Source organism: Ipomoea nil, unplaced genomic scaffold (genome assembly GCF_001879475.1).
Source record: "Ipomoea nil cultivar Tokyo-kokei standard unplaced genomic scaffold, Asagao_1.1 scaffold1993, whole genome shotgun sequence".
Taxonomy (NCBI): Eukaryota; Viridiplantae; Streptophyta; class Magnoliopsida; order Solanales; family Convolvulaceae; genus Ipomoea; species Ipomoea nil.
In genome coordinates this window covers 179,978-199,764 of record NW_017618421.1, presented here as the reverse complement: position 1 = coordinate 199,764, position 19,787 = coordinate 179,978, and the positions used below count along the sequence as shown (strand labels likewise).

The 19,787-nt window shown below is 37.5% G+C and overlaps 1 protein-coding gene across 3 annotated transcripts; it reads right to left on the bottom strand.

Annotated features, from left to right (window-relative positions):
- Positions 1–2,469: 2,469 nt before the first annotated feature.
- On the bottom strand, positions 2,470–16,033 carry LOC109147424 (topless-related protein 4-like). Of its 3 annotated transcripts, XM_019295072.1 has the most exons (27): positions 15,932–16,033; positions 15,737–15,829; positions 15,541–15,649; positions 15,002–15,181; positions 14,780–14,893; positions 14,526–14,684; positions 14,226–14,409; positions 14,012–14,135; positions 13,581–13,690; positions 13,179–13,347; positions 12,913–13,022; positions 11,503–11,572; positions 11,278–11,351; positions 11,078–11,173; positions 10,892–10,987; positions 10,265–10,392; positions 9,111–9,345; positions 8,871–9,032; positions 8,678–8,770; positions 8,444–8,590; positions 8,064–8,174; positions 7,797–7,976; positions 6,539–6,667; positions 6,362–6,457; positions 5,876–6,064; positions 3,228–3,394; positions 2,470–3,138 (listed from the first exon to the last, which is right to left on the bottom strand). In XM_019295072.1, exons 3-27 carry the CDS (start codon positions 15,618–15,620, stop codon positions 2,943–2,945), a joined length of 3,399 nt encoding a protein of 1,132 aa, XP_019150617.1. In that variant the 5' UTR covers positions 15,621–15,649; positions 15,737–15,829; positions 15,932–16,033; the 3' UTR covers positions 2,470–2,942. The 3 variants fall into 3 exon arrangements, with proteins under 3 accessions (XP_019150617.1, XP_019150616.1, XP_019150618.1); XM_019295071.1 differs by having other exon boundaries at positions 15,737–16,008; XM_019295073.1 differs by lacking the exon at positions 15,737–15,829 and having other exon boundaries at positions 15,932–16,002.
- Positions 16,034–19,787: the final 3,754 nt, after the last annotated feature.

The following is a 19,787-nucleotide window of genomic DNA, read 5'->3' as shown; positions in this document are numbered from 1 at the left end:
TCTCCATCTAAATCAAGGAGGGATGTCGGTTCAAGAGTACCATGCTCGTTCCTAAAGTTGGCTCGTTTGCGCCAAACATTGCACTAGATGAGATCAGTAAAGCTCGTAAGTTTGTCCACGGGCTCAACTTTGAGGCGCAGAAGCTCCTGACTGTGATGAAGTATCAGACTCTGGGTGAGGCTTATAACGGTGCTGCCAACCACTATCGAGTGCAGCAGCTATAGCGTGATGCCGCGAATATGCAGAAAACAAGAAAGCTAAAGAGAGTGGTTAACAGTCTGACAAGCGAGCAAGATTCGTTTTTTCATGACCAGCAAGAAACTTCCCTGGAAATGGTAATAGGAATCAGTGGAGGAACAACCAAGTGGGTAAGTGTAGGAAGTCGCAATCATCTATTACTTCGATGAACCCACTTAGGATACCTTGGGGTGTAACCAGAGTCTACTTTTTTCTAACTGGTAAGCCAAATCATTAAAATCTCCAACCACCACCCAGAGCAAAGTTGATTGATCCTTCAGTGAGTGTAAGAAGTCACATGACATCCTCATCATACTCATTTCCGTGAAGCCATAATAGCAAATCAATCGCCAAGGCTGCATGCTAGACACCATAAAATCCAGATCAATATGACTCATTGTAAAGCTTAAAAGCCTTGCCATGTTGTTTGTTTTCCAGAATAGAGCTAGCCCCCCACTTATTCCTACGATATCCACATAAAAAAGTCCCTCATACATGAGTCTAACACGGATCCTCTCCACATGAGCCCAATTCACCCTCTTATCCATTAAACCAAACAAACAAAACAAACAAACAAAACAAAACAAAAACAAAAACAAAAAAACAAAAAAAACAAGCAAACAAACAAACAAACAAAAACAAAAACAAAAGCCTAATAAGGTTTCTTGGTGAAAACAAGGTCTTGATTTTGTGAATTATACGTGGATTACCCAAGTCACGATAGTTTCAACTTAACGTACTCATTGGGATGGGTGGGGTCTAGAATCCAGAACCCGTCGTGCATAGATTTCTTGAAGCCTCCCCCATCTTAACATCGTCCTCCATCCTCCCCTCCCTCCTCCGTTTGGGGCCAACCTGAATGTTGTCAACCCCTAGTCCCCCTCCTCACTTTCCATTTTATTCTCTCATTACTACCCCTTTGATCGCCCCTCTTTTTCTCCCCAAGGATCCCTCGATTAACCAGGGCGCATCCACTGCCCGTGAACTCCTGTCCATCCCAGCCCACATCCAGCTCCCAAAAGGGTAATTTTTTGGGAGCACGTTAACCAACCTTGCCTCCATGCAGAATCGATTAGTGTGCCCCAACAATCCGTAGAGAAAACAAAAATTATGCAGCCTCTTAGATTTAAAAGTGGTCTGAGACCCTCACGAATAGCTTCATACGTCTCTTTAGAGGTTTGGTTACGTCCATGCTAACCCTTATCCTATGGTAAGATTTCCATGAGCCCCCAGCATTCTCAATGGTCAAGAACATCCCAGGAGAGTTTTCCACATGTTCAAGCACCGAGGCACCCATATAGTCGTATGGCAGATTATGAACCTGGACCCAAATGTGCAAAGTGTTTAACACCACTCTAATTAGAATCTCGCTGTGCTCCAATAATTTACACACCAACGAACAATTTTCAAAATGACAACGGCCCTTCATCCAACACTCGACGTGCATCTATCTCATCATAGAACTCAAAAGCATATAGATTGATTTGTACCTTCGAGACTTTGACCCCAATGAGCAAGCGCCAGACAGACACTAAGACATTCCACATGATATCGAACTTGACAGCCTTATTCGTGAGGAACCGTCCAGCGATCACCCAAGAACTACCAACCGCTCCTACAGCAACCACGACTACGTCATCCTCAATTAGTCGAATTCCTTCCTCCATCTTCAAGCGTAATACTTGCCCATTTGTCCGTAATGTCGCCCATAGTTACAACTTCTTGGAATGGAATCAGACTATCACGCCAAGAAAAGCAAGAAAGCCAGAAAAACACCACTATACAATGCTGTAAAAGTAGACAACCACCCCAAACCTACGCTCGTCAAGCTTCTTGAATCTAGAGAGCAATCAACGTCAAGCTATCATGCAAGAATCACACCACCACACAACGAAGAGGAAAAAAAATTACCACAAAAGGGTAAGAGACCTCATAACTTAGGGAGAAAAATCTCTAGGTTAGAGAGTGAACCTTTTTTTATGTATATTTCATTTTTGTTTTAATACAAAGAAAATTAAAGAAATTTCATCTTTTAGTTAAATCGACTTCTAATCCAATACGGAGTAACAATCTTGGATCATATCAAAAACATTTTACGAGACATTTGATTCTTCAGTTGAAAAATTATTGAGTCTATCAAGAATAGTTATATTATAATATACATAACTATATTAGAGGAACCTAAATTGCACCATTTTTCAATAAAGTTGTAAACTTAAATGATCAAAGAAATCAAGAGTATAACTTTATCATACCATAGTTATTAGGATCTTCATCATACAGATAAAAGTTGGCGTTGCAAAAATTTGTCTGAATAAAAAAAACAGCTTCTTTAGATAGGCTTTACAAAAAAAAAAAAAAGAGAACTAAAAAAAGCATGGTGATTGGTGAGGATCATTTTTCAAAGATAACTCATCATCATATCTCTACAAAACTACCATTGCTAAAGATCCCTGATGAAATTTACACCATGACCAGAATATCTGATCCCATTCTAATGGAAAGAAATGTCAATGCACCACGATCATAATTCAAGCAGCTCCTAAATTCTAAGGCTGACTTAAAGATCTCCTACAACTATATTTGCCTAACCTAGAACCAAACCGAACCTAACCTTCTCCCCCTATTGAGCAAATACCGACCATACCACATGGTGCCATGTGTTAGTAGAAATGTAGAATCACCAACATTTTTGCACAAAATTGCTACCTCTGGGGTTGATCTGAACTGGCAACTGCCGAAGTGCTTGGTCCAGCACCATTTTCAACTAGGGGCAGGGTTCCCCACTTACCTTCAGACTCCAGTGGCTCAAGCACAACCACACCACCATCACTCAGACCTAATGCAAACTGATTAGGGTCCGATGGATGTGCTGCAATTACTAGTGGATACACCTTTGGACTGCAAAATTATATTATATTCATTATCAAGAGAATAAAATGTGGAAATATGATATCAAGCACTTCCTAGTAATTGCAGCATATTAATACCTAGGATTGGCAGGAAGGTAAGAAGTAGGATTGATCCGACATCTCCATCGAAGGTTTGAAGCAGTAAGAACACCTACACCTCCATCTTCAAAACTAACATATATAGACTGGCTATCACATGAATATATAGCATGAGTGATTGGAGCACTAGCTTCACGAAGTACCCACTGCTCATAACCAAAAAATATTCATCACATCACTAGCAAAATATTCCAATTATATAACAGAACAAAAAGAAAAGCATTTATTTCAAAGAATCTGTAAAGAATAATAAAAGCAAACCAATATCCCTTTTCCAAAAATAATAAAATTTGATGTCATAATTAGATGAATTGAATTTGACCAACAAAGTCCACTAGAGATTGGAACTTAGAGGCTGTTTGGTTGCCAGGAAAGTTTGAACTTTCCTGGCAATATAAAAGGTGGATAACTTATTACCATGTTCGATAGGCGCTTTAACTTGGGAAAGTTTGGATCAAATAGGAATATGATTTCTTGAAAGGTTGGAAAGTTATTCCGAGATAGAGGAGACTGGATTCTTTTTATCCTAGATAGGTAAGAATGTGTAAAATTTATCAAATTACTTCTCTTATATGTGTTAACACGTGGTAAGAGTATATATTGGATGATTAAAAATATTTCCTTTGGAAAGCTTAGACAAACCAAATGCTTGAAATAATTTTTCAGGAAATTTAATTCTTATGTTTCCAGGTATCACCTGTTATGGAATATAGAAATACTATTTGGAATCTCTATAGATTAGGCCGTCTTAGTCTTAGTGATTTAGGTAGGTAAGGCATATGGAAACTTGTTGCCTATTCGTAGTCTTCTAGCTCTTATTTATAGGGCTTTGTATTCTCTATTCTATATGACAGTTTGAAACAATATACGACAGCATATTCAGGAAATTCTCCCTTTACTTCCATAACATGGTATCTGAGCCTTTACAATAAAGGGATTTTTTTTCGCTCCGCTGCCGTCACCACCCATCTAGGAAGCTTCGCCGACGACCGTGCCTGCAAATTTCGGCAACGATCTGGGCAGCGCGTGGGCCTCACGCGCCACCGTCACTCGCTGCCACCGCCCCCATGCACCGGCGCGTGCGGCGTCTCTGGTGGCCGGAAACCTTTTTCGTTGCTGGTTCCTGGGTCGCCTAAGTCTGTTTGTCTTGGTTCTAGACTTAGTTTGGACCATTGCCTTTTGCTTTCCGATCAGGTTGTTTTCGTACCCCTTCAGGCTCCCTTTTTTGTGGTTTTGTGATATGTTTTGGTGGGAATGGCGGAGTATAAACGTGTTGCCGATGCCTCGAGATCTTGTGATGAAGAGGGTTATTGGTGAGGGGCTTGCGTCTGGGGGTCTCTACGTTCTTGACTTCTAGAAGGATGGAGTCTGTTTTGTGTTTTGATGCTGCCTCGTTTCGTGCTATCTCGTTTTGTGTTTTGTCTCGTTTTGTTGTTGTCTTGTTTTGGTGTTGTCTCGTTTTGTTGCTGTCTCGTTTTGGTGTTGTCTCTCCTTTTGTGATGCCCGTCGTTTGGAGCGTGCTTCCCTTTTTATTAGTAAAGATGTTTCCCTTTTGCTAGTGAAGAAATTGTGTCCTCCAGTTTGGAAATTGTCTTCTTTACCTTGTGTGTCCAAGCTTGTTTGGTCCACTTTGTGTTCACCCAGAGTTGCGGTATTAGTGGCGTTCAAAGCTTTCGTTGCAAGGGAGTGTCCAATCTCAAGCTTGTCGGTCCACTTTGTGTTCACCCGTAGTTACGGTATTGGTGGAGTCCAAGCTTCGTTTCAGGGGGAGTGTCCAATCCCAGGCTTGTTCGGTCCACTTTGTGTTCACCCGTAGTTGCGGTATTGCTGGAGTCCAAGCTTCGTTTCAGGGGGAGTATCCAAATCTCAAGCTTGTTCGGTCTACTTTGAGTTCACCCGTTGTTCGTGGTATTGGTGGCATTCAAAGCTTCCGTTTCAAGGGAATGTCCTGAATGGACTTTTAGTTATTTGTTATTTAGTTATTTTGGGTTATCAGTTATTTGTATAACAAGTTGAGCATGATTAAAATCTATGCTCCAACTTGAGGGGGAGTGTTATGGAATATAGATATACTATTTGGAATCTCTATAGATTAGGCCGTCTTAGGGATTTAGGTAGGTAAGGCATATGGAAACTTGTTGCCTATTGGTAGTCTTCTAGCTCTTATTTATAGGGCTTTGTATTTTCTATTCTATATGACAGTTTGAAACAATATACGACGGCACATTCAGAAATTCTCCCTTTACTTTCGTAACAACACCAAACATTTTAACTAATTTTCCCAATATAATTGTTCCCATCAAATACATTCCCTGGAAAACTGGAATTACTTTTTAGAACTATAATGGGTGAAAAAGCACCAATAGGCCTCTTGGGTAGTTTGTCATGTTCAAGCTGTGAACTTGACTTTCTAAGTTATGAAAAGAATTAATGTTTCACTACAAGAAAAAATCTAGCATGCTGAACACTCATATCATGCAAAGTCTGGAGAAGACAGACATATGCAAGCTCCTGCCAAAGCAATGCTTCTTATAATCACAACTTTTATTTGCCCAAAGCAGCAGTGTGCCTCCTCTTCTTTAAATTCCGAATTTTACAGTTGGGAGCAGATAGATGTTAGAACAAACCTGCTTTAGGCATTCCAGTTTGGATGCTTCATATATGGCTATCTGTGTCTCATGCACTACTAACAACTGAGTTTGATCTTGGTGAAATTGCACCCGGGTGTCTGCAAGAGGAGCAGATACACGCCCCACTGGAAGCTGCAAGTGTTTACTTGTTTGTTTCTCCCAAGCATCAGAGCTCCAAACACACAACTGTACAAAAACAATGGTGTCGATTAGAGAAATTTTGTGTGTAAAAATGTAGGCTACTTCACAAGATTTTTACAAAAAGAATAATTCTAATTTTAAAGACACGGATTAGCAATTTAAGTTACTACCACCTTAATTAATCCATAAACAGACTACAAAAAGATATCATTCTTGTTAAAACTCAAAAAACATCAATCTTCAACCAGCTCAAAAGCACCTGCAACCTAAAACTATCAGGAAACAGGAGAGTACAAAATGAATCACATTTCAATTTCAATTATATGCCTGTGACAATTTTACCTGAGAATCAGCTCCTGATGATACAAGCACGTTAAGAGCATTAGAGAAAGCAAGACCGGTAATTCTTTTCTGATGGCCTTTGAGCTTGGTTTTCACCTATTAAGCCATGGAGAACATTAACACATTTGGACTAACAGCAGTTAACAATCTTAGTGCCCTCTATACACAAGATACAACCTCATCAACACGGACATTATATATTTGAATTGAGGAATCCTCCATGCCAATGGCAATAATGTTATTATCTTGGGGATGGAATGCCAAAAAGGTTGCCGCAGGTGGAGGGGGCATGAATGTCGTCATTGTCTGCATTATCAGCATCAAGCAAATGATGATAAATGGGTAAAAGTAACTTAATTGACTACAGGAACATGAAAGGTTATTTTTGCATGGCATATAAAAATTATATGAAGTAATTCTTTTTTATCATTCACCTAGTGGCGTAGCCAACGTTCTACCCTACTAGGGTCAATGGTTTAACTTAAATATCGCGATGATAGCTCATAATTCCCTTACAAAGTCCTAGATCTAATGAAAAACATTATAAATCAACTTAAAGCTGCAAGCTAAATTTATATGATGGTTACCAGTAATTTATATAACCCTATCAACTAAGATAACATACATTGTGTTATTGTGTAGCCTTTATTATCTTTTTTCACCAAATTCAATTGCACATAATTTTAAATTTTTTATTGCTGAAGTACAAGAGAGGCAGATTGAGAAAGGGTAGAAGTAATTTTCTTTTTCATCATTGCATTAATAAATAATAATTGGAAGAACTATTATGCCAGTCTAGGACTTGGAGAAATTGATACAAATCAAAATTTATACAATTTGAATAATTGATACAAACTAAAGTCTTGAGAATAAATTATGGTTTTAACCTTTCTTTTTCTATTTAGACCTGCTCACTTTTGCTATTCATTTAAGGACCCTTCAATATTTTAATTTAGTGAGCCAATTCTTAAATTTCTTGTATACACACATATATAATGCAGTTAATGCTCCCTCTGTCCCACTTTATTTGTCTAATTTCTTTTTTAGTTAGTCCCAAAATAATTCCCACTTTCCTAATTTATACATCCCTTATTATTTTTCCCAATTAACCATTTGTTCCTTTTAACTTCTCTTGGTGGGTCCCAATTCACATCTTTTTAGAAGCACAAATTTAGAAAGGGTATCACATCTTATTTGTTTTCTTAAATTCTTAAAAAATGTGCCAAATACAACTATTTGGTGGAGTAAAAGAAAACATTTCAATGGGGTTATAATTGACACTACTCTCTAATGCATAGCTACACGGCCTACACCCTTGCATTCACCTCATTAGAACATGGTTGCATTTATCTTCTGTTCTCAAATATATTTGAAACACACAGAATCTAGCACATTAAAATACCATAAGAGAAAGTACATAAATGTAGCTATTTACCTTAAATGTCATCATATTAAATAATGAGATTTTTCCTCCTGAAGCAGACATGACATAAGAATCATTCTTTGACAGTGCAAAGCATGGAACTGAATCTTCTGGATTTGTATCACTGATATCATTGGTCATCAATATTCCACTTGGTGGTTGCCATAGTTGAGGAGCAATACTAGCATTTGCCTAAACAGCATGTTCAGAATAAGCCAGAAGCTATAGATATGTGAATAAAAAGAATTTGAAAATGTAATGTCCAGAGCTATGCACTACCTTTCCTGAAGGATGTCTCTCATTCTTGGGCCATTTCCAGAGTTTGTGTACAGCATTTGCAGCTAATGCCAATAGTGCAAGTCCTGAATTTGTATATATCAACCTTGAAATCTGAAATATCAACCAATAGAGCAAAATAGGATATCTCTCAAGTTTATATTGAAAACCAAAAAAAAAAAAAAAAAAAAAAAAATCCTTGCTTTATGCATATTTGTTTAAATCTTGCTTTACTATAATCAAAATGCAATCGCTTTCAAAAGATAAAGGATTCTTATATTCATACAGGAGAAACTTTATGAGGTGACCTTAAGAGAAAAGATCTGATTTGAAAATTTCCAAAATTTTAAGCAAAACTCATGCCGAAACGGATTCAGCATTACCCTTGATGCCGTCAAATTATCAGGAAGCTTCAAGAAGCGGCACTGTGATGATTCATTAATCTCAGTCAGCTTCCAGACTCTGGATTTGTCCGCTGGCTCATCAGTAATTCGAGGTTTCACATCTGTCAAATTTCGATTCTCACCATTCTACAAGAGTACATAGGGAAGATATGATAAATACATTTATATTGTTGAAGTAAAAAAGACATAAGAAAAAGTGGGGGGATAACTCACCATTGCAACAATTGCTGCCATTGGAGATACTCGATCTACAATGCCTGATCCAACAGGGGCACTAGGAGCACCAAAACTTCCTAGTCCAGGAGGCTGAACAGGTAAAGCATCCAAATAGTATGTGTGTATATATATATATATTTGTAATCAAATAAATAAACAAAAGAAAAATAAATTAATTAATTCAGTCTACCTTCCCAATAGCAGAGGAAGCTCTAGAAGCATCAAATGTACGATTCTCCATGGTTCTCAAAAGCCTGGCACCATCTGCATTTGCCAAAATTTTGATGCCATTCTCACTAGTAGAAACAGCCAACAGTATTCCTTCCTTGTTAAATCGGAGACAAGGAGAAGCCTAAAAACATAAGAATGCAAGAGTAAGTTTTTAAAAAAATTAATATCAGGAAATTCTATTTGCAGTACTTATAATCACCGGTAGTCCACCGTCTGCATCAGTTGTTGTCAATAAGTTCACATTGTCCATGTCCCAAAATTTGATAGTGAACTCGTCACCAGCTGCCAGAAATCTATTCTTAGTGGTATCAAACTGCACAATCCCCACAGCACACTTTCCAAGTCCAACATATGTTCGCTTAACAGCTCCATCACTTTCATTCCATTCAACAAGATATGAATCCCCATCTTTATTAGTCCCACATGAGAACAGCCTACAAAGTGATTGAGATCAAGGAAGACCAATTAAAGACCCAATTGAGTTGCCTCGAGGTCCAATAACAAGTGCAAAAAGATCCAAGAAGCTCTTTATTCTTATATTCAAAGAGAATGGATCCAAGAGTTGGCCCAATTTGAAGAATTTCCAACAAAGCCCAATAGAAACTAGAAAGCAATTGTTACTATTTAATTATGTGGAAGTGGCCTTAAGGGAGGATGATTTAATTAAAATAGAAGCTGATTTGAACTCAAAGGGAGCTGATTGGCAGGAGAGATGGCTATTGGTAGTTGGCATGAGAAAGCCTCCTCCAAGGCTTGGGAAGTGGATCAAGCCTACACAAAGTGGAAGCCTATCTTATTTTCAGATTTTCGTCCTTTTTTCTTTTAATTTTAAGGTTGTATTAGTTTGAAATTGAATAATTATTTTCAGATTATTCTAGCATAGGGATTAGTTATTAGTAGACTAGGAGTTTTATTACTAGTTTAATTAAGACTCCTAGAGAGTTTAGACTTTAGACATAGGAGAGGAGTGACTTCCCCAAATATTAAACTTGTAATTTCTTTCACCTCTTTGCTCATTAATAAAATTCAGACCATTTCAATTACTCAGTGTGAGAATTGATGAGTTTAATAGATCTCCATAAATCTAGGATCCAGTTGAAGCTGTAACTTTCCTAAGGGGTTCATACCAACTTAGGAGGTTGTGGTGTAAGTGCCCTGCAGGTTCTTGAAGCAGGGTTCTCAACAAATCTTTGGGTAAGTTCTCTCATTGAATTCATGCATCACAAAGTCATTATACCATGAAATTGAGGCCTCAGCCTAAAAAGAAACGACAAGGTACCAATAGCAAGTAGCAAACAAATACTGATAACATGACAGAGAGGAACAAAAGCACTAATGAGTGGTTTAGTAAACCTTGTTCCATCGGTACTGTAAGCCATAGTGGTTGATGAATGACCTGGTGCATCATAGTCAACTCTGGAACCCAAGTTATCATACAACCATGCCTTTATTTTTCCATCAACTGCCAGTGAGAATATAAACTGAGGACAAAAAGAAGGTAAAAGCGAAAATCAGCCACAATGCCCATATGAACCTCCAAAAGAAAGGATGAAAAGTAGCCATTCTTTAGATCATAACTAGGTAAATGGATTTTACAAATATAAAAATAAAAATTCATCCAAATTTGTGGAATGTTGTTTTTATTAAATTTTCCTACTCTATACATTTTTCCCCACTAAAGAGTGGTCTTATTCTTTTCAAGTTTATTTCAAGCAGCAACAAAAATTTGTGTGCATGAGATAGATTGCTCTCATATTAGAGCTTAAGAGAAGTCTATTATATTATTTTTGTGATGCACAAACAGTGGTCATTTTTCTCTCAAGCTGCAAACTAAAATTCCATTTATGCAAAGTTAATCGTATTACTCGAATTAGAAGTAGACTAGTAGAGAACCAGTTCCTACAAAAAGCACAACCAGAACAATCACAATGATGATTTTACAAGGTTGACCCACCATTTTCAGCATTAAACATTTGGTACCTGAATATTTTCTTTGTGATGTGGACATACAGAATAAACAGGTGCTTCATGACCCTCAAATGTATACTGTTTAGCACCAGTTACTGCATCCCACACCTGCAAAACAAGAGAAAAGACAAATAAAAGAAGAGAGGAAGAAGTAAAAACCCACTGTACCACAGAAAGCAAGCACTTGAAGAATCAAACCTTAATAAGTTTGTCCTCCCCACAAGTAATGATAGAGAGTTGTTTGTTGGGGTAGGAGAAAGCAATATCATTGACACTTCCAGCATGAGCTTCAATCTGAATAACAAATAAGAACCGGATTGTAACGTTTAACAGCAAAATTGTAAATTTGGAAAACCAAAAGCATGCATTCTAAATCCCTGATGAAAAAAAAAATTAACCTCAAGATGGTTTCTTAGATCATCACCACCATGGTAGGAGTAGATCTGCACAATGTGCTTGGAGTATGCAATACCTGGTGAAAAATAGGAGATATCACAAAACAACAAATCCAATTTATCAGGTTTTCTTGTTAGATGTTCAAAGAGAAAACAATGGCACATTTTTTTACTTCCAGAAGCAATACAGTTTCCAACAGTAATTCATAAAAGTTTGTACCTACATACCAAATAGAGGGCCATCAGGACTCCACAACACGCGGTTAATTGAGGCAGTGTAGTCATTCTTCATAGCAGCCTGATACCGAATCAGAACATTGAAATTGTGAAGTTTAGAATAATCCTATCCTCAGTAGTTTGCCTAGAAAATTACACTTTTGGTCCTATGACTATTGGGGTCTTGTTAATTTCAGTACTCCGACTTTAAAAACTAACAATTTAGTCAAGTAACTATGTAATTTTTAACACATTTGGTCCATCTGGCCAAATCACCGGTCAAATGTCGCCGGAAAAACTTAAACCTTTTTATATTTTTTTATTCATGGGGGCAAAATGGTCAATTTACGTTTTTTTTTTTTTTTTTTTTTTTTTTTAAAAAAAAAAAAGGAAAGTTATTTGCTTCCTTCTTCTTCGCGTACCAGTTGATGCAATGACAAGGAAGCAGCGACGGTTTCGCCGGGAAGCCAAGCCCGCCTCCGCCGGACTACCTCGCTGCAACGCCAAAGCTTCCCGTCGTCCCCCAAAACCAGCAACGCAGAGATGAACTCATCTTCTTCTTCCTTCTTGCAGCGAAGGCCGGAAAAAGGAAAAGAAAAAAAAAAAAAAAAAAAAAAAAAAAAAAAAAAAAAAAAAAAAAAAAAGGGGAAATTTCCTTTTGCACACAGATTTCAACAAAAACCAACCCCCCATGAGCTCATCTTGACAATCTTCTTGAACTCATCTTCGCCTAACTGCAGAGGATCTTGCATCTTCCCTGTTGCATTTTATCAGAAGCCCTAGCCCCTAAGCAACTTGGTATCTTGAAGGGAAATTACTACAAAACATTTTGTGTACTTCTAGAACAATAATACTAAGTATATGGTTCAAAGATAAATCGAATATGATTACAGAATATTTCCATGGAGTCCTGTTGCTTAAATAAGTTTAATTTTCTTGATTATTATTTAATCATGGAGTCCTATTGCGCGAGAGAGTACAGAGTATTTCCATGGAGATGTGAGCGACCAGATGATTTGTCCTTAGTTGCTTAAATTAATTATTGTCCCAAGGCCGAGAAAGGAGAGTGCCGCTGGAGACGGAGAGCAATTTCAAACGAAAATGGTCTCTTTCAACTTATCGTCGTTGACCGGGGGGACAGAGCAATTTCAAACATAAAATGACCATTTTGCCCCCCTGAATAAATAATTTTAAAAGGTTTACGTTTTTCTAGCGACATTTGGCCAGTGATTTGGCCGGGTGGACTAAATGTGTTAAAAATTGCATAGTTACGGGACTAAATTGTTAGTTAGTTTTTTAGAGTCGTGTACTGAAATTAACAAGATCACAATAGTCACAGGACCAAAAGTGTAATTTTCTCTAAAAAGATATAAGCATTAAGCTTCACTCTGCACAACGGAAAATGATTTATAGAAAGCAGACCTGCAAAGCGACTGAACATTGTGCAAGATCCCAAACCTTGAAACTTCTGTGAGAAAGCCTCTCCTTGCTACCTAATTCCCAAATCATAATCTCTCCCACACTTGTCCCAACTGAATATAGTAAAAAATATCAATATATGGAAAATTAATTTAAGTCACCACCGAGTACCGAGTACCAAATATGAGTATAATAATGTGGGTGGGAATCAAATTATAGTATTATACAATACAATAAATATAAGTAATATTCAGTCGCCAGGAACTAACCAAGAAGTAAAATCTGTTGCACAGGATGAAAATCCATACTCTTGACTGCCGAGCCAGGGTTCAGAGTCATAACAACAGCTTTGGGCAAATCATCAGATGAATATGAGCTTTGCCCATGACTTTGACTGGCATACCCAATAGGCAATATGTTGACAGGCATATTGTTAACCTGCAAATATGTTTATATAAATAAATTCTAACTATAGGATTACAACAAATATGTAATGTGCATAAAGCTCATAATGTGAAAAAACAAATTACCATGCATTGCACTCATGTAAATATATTAACTCTCATCACATAATTTAGTTAAATTAAGAAGACAAGCTCGTTCATGGGATCGTTACAAATAGTTTCTAACATAAATCTGTTACAAATACAACTTAAGTTGGTATATCATACTTCATCTGATATTCCAAAAGGTCTTGATCTCTTCAACACATGTTCAGAGTCAGCTGTTTGATAGTCTGCAGCAGGATTATTTGTAGGAGTCCTAGGACGCTTTAATATGCCTGCTTAAAAATAACAAGCATCAGAATAAAAAAGAAGGCAACTATCATAAACTAATTAATGCTAGATGTGAGACATGGTATTGAAATGTGTAATGGGGTTAACCACGGATCTCAGGCATACCATTAGTGCCGTGACCTGTAGTGCTGGTGTAACTAATAGACAGTTTTTCTGATCATATAAATTAGTTACATACCAACATAAGTGGATACAATATTTATTTTATCAAAAAAAAATTACTTAACTCAGTATATCAATAAATGTAGTTAAAAATAGGTCATACATAAACTGCTCAAGTGTCGGACATTCCAAACTGTACATACCTGCATTACTTGGTGGGGTGAAGCCAATAGGCCCAGCAGAAGCTGAGGGATGAGGAACCTGAGATGGATTAGCCATCCATCCTGCAAGAGATGTTTGGAGTGGTGCTGGTGCTGGCTGGAAGGGCTGAAGGAACGAAACGATAAAACAAAGCTTCCAAAAATCATAATTTGTTAACAGCTTATTAACTAGCTTTACTTTTTGACTTCAACTTACACCATGAGCACCCAATGGTGGAAACCCCCCAGGCTTAGGAACAGCTCCCATTAGTGGATTAGTTACAGGGGATGGTGCACGTGCACCATTTGGCTGTGATTGTCCACAAGAATGATCAACAAACAATGTCTTTATGTCAGGGTTAGGCTTTGGGTTCTTACAGAGCTGATGCTGCCAATTCAAACTAGAAATACACAGAAGCATACTAGTTAGCAAACATCTGTCTTGACATGATATAGAGCTTTCAATACTGGAGCCAACTTGAGAAACTTTTTAGCCAATATTCCTCCAGAAACAAACCTCTGATTAATTAACGTTCGCAATCTTGAGTTCTTCAAGGTGGGAAAGTTTAATTTGTCACGAAACAGGGGATTTGCTTCAATCAGTTTTTTCAGTTCACCAAGCATTATACTCCTAGCAGACTTCGGATCACCATATTTAGATAACTGCTCATTGTCTCTGTAAGTAATGCATTCAAAGCATTTAATAAGTGCAATTATATATACAAGATAATAAAGATAATTAGAATGTTATTTTCTTAAGTCTTTCATTACCTAAAATTTTCGAGAGTCAGGAGTTGGGTTATCTCTTTAAAAAGGTCTTCATTAAATGCTGAAAACACTTTCAAGTCCTTTACTAGAATGTCAACAGCTTTAGCACGATCCTTCCTACAATTAAATTGATTATGAAAAACAGCCAAGAATATATTCAGATGCATCACTATTTGGAATGCAATTAAGTAAATGCAATGCTTCAAATGAATCATGCTGAACCACCTGTCAAGGGCTTCAAGATACTTTTGTTTTCGGATTTCAAAGAAAATTTTCATTGAATATCTGTTGTCATCAACCTTCGTGAAGCCTGATAGATACTTTTCCACCTCATCCCAGTCTCCATTTGTCACCAATTCCTCAAAATATCGCATATTAAAGAAAAATCCAGACTCTTGTTCCAATCTTCAGTTCATAGGTAAAAACAAAAATAAAAGAGCAAATTAACAACAGTAATTACACACCACAAAATACTAAGTTAACAGGTCAGAAACTACATTTCAACTAAAATCTTCTTATCTCAAATAAAAGTAATACTCCGTATAATTTTTGCCCCAAACAGTCTTCCATGAAATTAAGCTAAAAAGCACCAAAGTATCCCTCGAGTAAAGTTTCAACTGTACTTAGATTCAAAATAAAATGACTCCTGGACATCAATTAACACTTTTCCCCTCTTCGTTTGTTCTAGCAATCACTATGCAGGGAAAAATCCAGAAACTAAAAAGAAATTTTTCAAAAAAAATTAAATTATTTCAAAACCCTACCTGTGAACAGTCTCTTTGAATTTCTCCTCATCAAGAAACTGAAGAATTAAAAACACGAGCTCTCTGCTCAGAGACGACATACTCGTTTTCTTCCCCTCAGTCTCCTCACCTGCCAAAAAATCCACAATCAAAACTAAAATAAAATAAATTATAAATTCACTAATTCAACAACAAAATAACACACAAAAATCAATACCCTCGCAGATCAACACAAACGCCGCAATTACGCAGCCTCCATCACCAATTCACCAAATTCAAACTCTCAAGAGCCTAAAATACATGCATACATCTGCATATATACTCAAATACGAATGTGAATACAGAGTATACATAGCGTTCATGTAAATGCATAGTTCTGTGTATATGTAGGGGTTGGGGGAAGCACTGGTACCTTGGAATGAATGAGAGAGGAAACAGATCAGGGTTTTTCTGTAAAGAGAATGGTACTTTTCGTTACTGGAATTTCTTTTTCTGGACAAAAGAAGACAGAGTATATTATATGGTAGGTATATATTTATTTTTATTTATTTAAGCTATACATTTTATTTTTGAAATAAACTAGTGTAAGTACGTACCTGATATTAAAATAACTAGAATGCATTTATTACATGATTAAATTAATGTCTAACACAAAAATTAAAATAGGTAGTACTTTTATATCTGAAAGGAGGGGATACCTAAGGAAAACAAAGAAGTATTACATTTGCCGTCATACTGGGCAACCCAGATGGTCGTTCTCTAAAATGTGAATGAGTTCGCCGGAAAGATGATTTATTAAAGACTCATCAACACATGACAAGGCGGTTTTCGCCAAATGACCAACTGTGAAGGATATTATATGCCATGTAGTTGGGATAAACGTTGTGGACGATGACATCAACAATTGACTTAGCATCACATTCAAAGTTGAATCGACTGCCTCCAGTCAATTTGTCCAAGACAATGCCTTTCATCAGCGCCCATGCTTCCGCTACTGATGGCGAACAGGAACTGATCATATAGCTATATCCTTTCAGATCAAGGGTTACCCAAATTGCAAAACCTAGATTACCAAACAAAAGTAGAAGATGAAGATCCTCCCAAAAGATTGCTTGAATCCTCCTCTTCTTCTTACAAATTGAAAGTATTTTAAGGCTAAATTCTAGTGAGAGAAAATATGCAACTAATCTTGATCTGAATGGCCTTAAATCTGCTCAGCTCCATTCGGCACCATATTTACGTCGTCGTCACTGCGTGACGCCGGCGTAAATGGGATTTAATCCCTGGCCGCGTCCGCTTCTTCCTGCCTGCTTGGTTACGTCACTCTCACGCCATGAGGGCGGCGTAAATGGGTTTTTAATCCCATTTCTTCTCCTAACGTCGTGGCTTGCGGCGTGATTGGGTCTTTTGGCTCCTTCATGCCGTGGCACGAGCATGATCAGTCGTCTTGACGTGTGCTTTTCCGATTTTGACGTTTTTTAGCCTCTTTTGCCACCTTTCTCGTCCAAAAATTCCTAAAAACATTAAAAGATATAACTAGAAAGGTTTCTTTGCACTAAACCATGTTTTTGGGTTAAATCTATGTAAAACACGCATCCTCAAGGCTAACTCATGCACAAAACACCTTCTAAAAACTCCTAAAAATTAGCATCTTTTGACGCTTATCACGGATCACGAAAACCCGAAAAATCCAAGGGGCCCCTAGGCCGTGCGGGTTGGGCGGGGTCTCGCAGGACCTGCCGCACCACCCACGCGACTTGGGCGATGGAGGCAGGCCATGAAGGACCTGCTAGTCTGCCACCTTGCCCGCGCGCCTTCGAGGAGGGGGTGAGGCAGTAGCCTGACTCCTCTGTTTTATTTTCCTTAGGGCATTTTGCCCACTTCCAGTTCTAATGCAACATCTCAAAACACCATTTCATAGCAAAATATCAACAATACAACATTATACAACATGTATCACACCTCAAATACAAGATATAAACCATATTCAAGCTCATTCATCATCAACAACATTCAAACATGCATTTTTCATACAAATAGAGGAAAATAGTATATTTTGGATGTCCATGGGTTATAACTCAAACTTGGTGCTTCTAAAAGCTAGAATCCTTTCTCTACACCTAAGGTTGGCATCTATCTTCACTTCAATGTTGTCGCCTCCTAGCTAGCTTAGCTCTCATCAGGGAAGAAGAAATGAGGAGAATAGTGAAGTGTGGGAAGATTGGGAGAGGCAAGGCAATGGAATAGTATGATTTTATACCTAGGGCACAAAGCCCTAGGTCTTGCACAGGAGATGAATGAACAGCCACTTAGAGGGAATTTAGGAAAATTGTGTTTTGATCTTTGGGTTATAATTTTGGGTCAAAAGTTGGGTCAAATTCGGACTAAGATACAATATAACAAATATAGAAACAAAATATGTTTATTTTGAAATCAAGTTTTGGAAGAAAACCTTGCTATCAGGTTCACAGGTTCTTCTTAGATTGACTTTTGGGTTGACTTTTTGATAAAAGAATATTTATCTCAAATTGAGGTTTGAAAACTTAAATACATGTGTAATTATGAGTAAATTACCAAAATGGTCCCTCGACTATAGCGAAAGTACCAAATTGGTCCTCAACTATTATTTTTGACCAATTAAGTCATCAAGTATTGATTTTGTGTCCAATTTGGTCCTCCGTCAGTTGAGGTGTTAAGTGGTCGTCTACTGTGAGGGTATAATAGTCTTTTCAGTCTCCACTTTGAGGGCATTAGAGTTATTTTATTCTGGCTCACAACCACCACCCCAATCAGCAACCGGAGCAGGCAGCAATGAAAGCAGTCCCTCCTCTGCCATAAGCTTAACCAAAATTTCCATATTATTACTTCCTATTTTCACAAAGGGTTAAACCCTCATCACAAAGGCGGTGTTCCAGAATTGGAGGACTCTGAGCCCCCATCACACCATATTATTACTTCCTATTTTCACCAATGGTTGAAACGCCAGAGAAGCGAGCAACGACGAAGGTTGATCGAATGCCTCATCCACCATTGCCGCTGAAATTGTGCCGTGAATCTTGAATTCAAATTACACCTTAATGTTCTACTTGATTTTAGATTTGATATTGATGTATCAATTGATTAAGTCATTTAGCGGAATTAAATAATGAAATAAAAAGGCAAGAAATTAAATCAAGTACACCATAATTGATCACGCAGTTCGGAGCACTTCTCCTACGTCTGCGGGGCAACTCACGTTTGCCCAATCCACTAGATGTTCACCACGGTTTACAAGGGGTTAATACACACGGCTAATAGCCACTACAACCAACTACAACCTTCCTAACATTATCCTCCACGGGATTGTTACGTGTATGCCTTCATTGACCTCAATTGTTGATGTTGCTGAACCAGGTCCAAACTGACTGTGCTAAAAGAAATCTCACTTTCAAACCAATATATAAACCTGATTTAGAATTGTAGAGTGTTTGGAAATCATGTCTCTTAAAATAGTCTGGGAGTTCGTGAACTTCAATAAGGAATGTCTTTCCTTTTATAGTAATTATTCTTTCAACAAACTTCTCCCAAACACATGCTTGTTCACTTGCTTGGGAAATATCACATCCACACAAATTAAATATTCCCTTATTGTAGTGACCATTTCACTTAATTCATTTGCAGCCACTGAAAATATATGCAGAAGCTTGTCCAAGGTGGAGAAATAATGCCTTTGCTAGGAGAGGTCCATATGACACACCTAAAAATAAGTTCTAATTATTTTGTAAAACAAATTAGCCAACTTAATGAGTTTTAATGTGTATCAACTTTGTACACTTACAATTTCCCCCTTTGGCAATTTATTTGGCAAAAACTAAGTCATATATACTTAGGGCAAAGAGCAAATATCTAATTCAAATAATTTCATTAAAAATAGCCCTTAATATATGTGCTTGACAAAAGATCCTATGATTTAGAATTTATAGAAAATTACCAAGACACATTGGACCGTGCTCCATCCATAAGACTTCATACTCAACAAGTAAGCTGTATAGAGATATCTTCCAACAAAATTCTAATGTTTGAAAGTCGCTCAACAATAAGAGAAGCCCAGAAAACCTGGAAGAGAAAGATAAGCTAAAGAAAAGCTTAATCATCCAGATAAAGAAGTTGTCAATAAAGCAGGAGAAATTAGCTAGATTAGCAGATTTCCAAACATACCAACACAAGACATACTTCAACCAAAGATCCCAGATTCTCCCCCTTATTCCAACCATACTCCCCCTTAGTAT

Bases quoted from the DNA above. Each gene is read 5' to 3' on its own strand.
- LOC109147424 (XM_019295072.1), bottom strand. From the start codon at position 15,620: ATGTCGTCTCTGAGCAGAGAGCTCGTGTTTTTAATTCTTCAGTTTCTT. The intron at 11,174-11,277 runs GTTAATTTTTTT...TTTGTTATTCAG, and splicing joins ATCTAAGAAACCATCTTGAG to ATTGAAGCTCATGCTGGAAG. The intron at 6,065-6,361 runs GTAAAATTGTCA...GTTTTTGTACAG, and splicing joins CATCAGGAGCTGATTCTCAG to TTGTGTGTTTGGAGCTCTGA.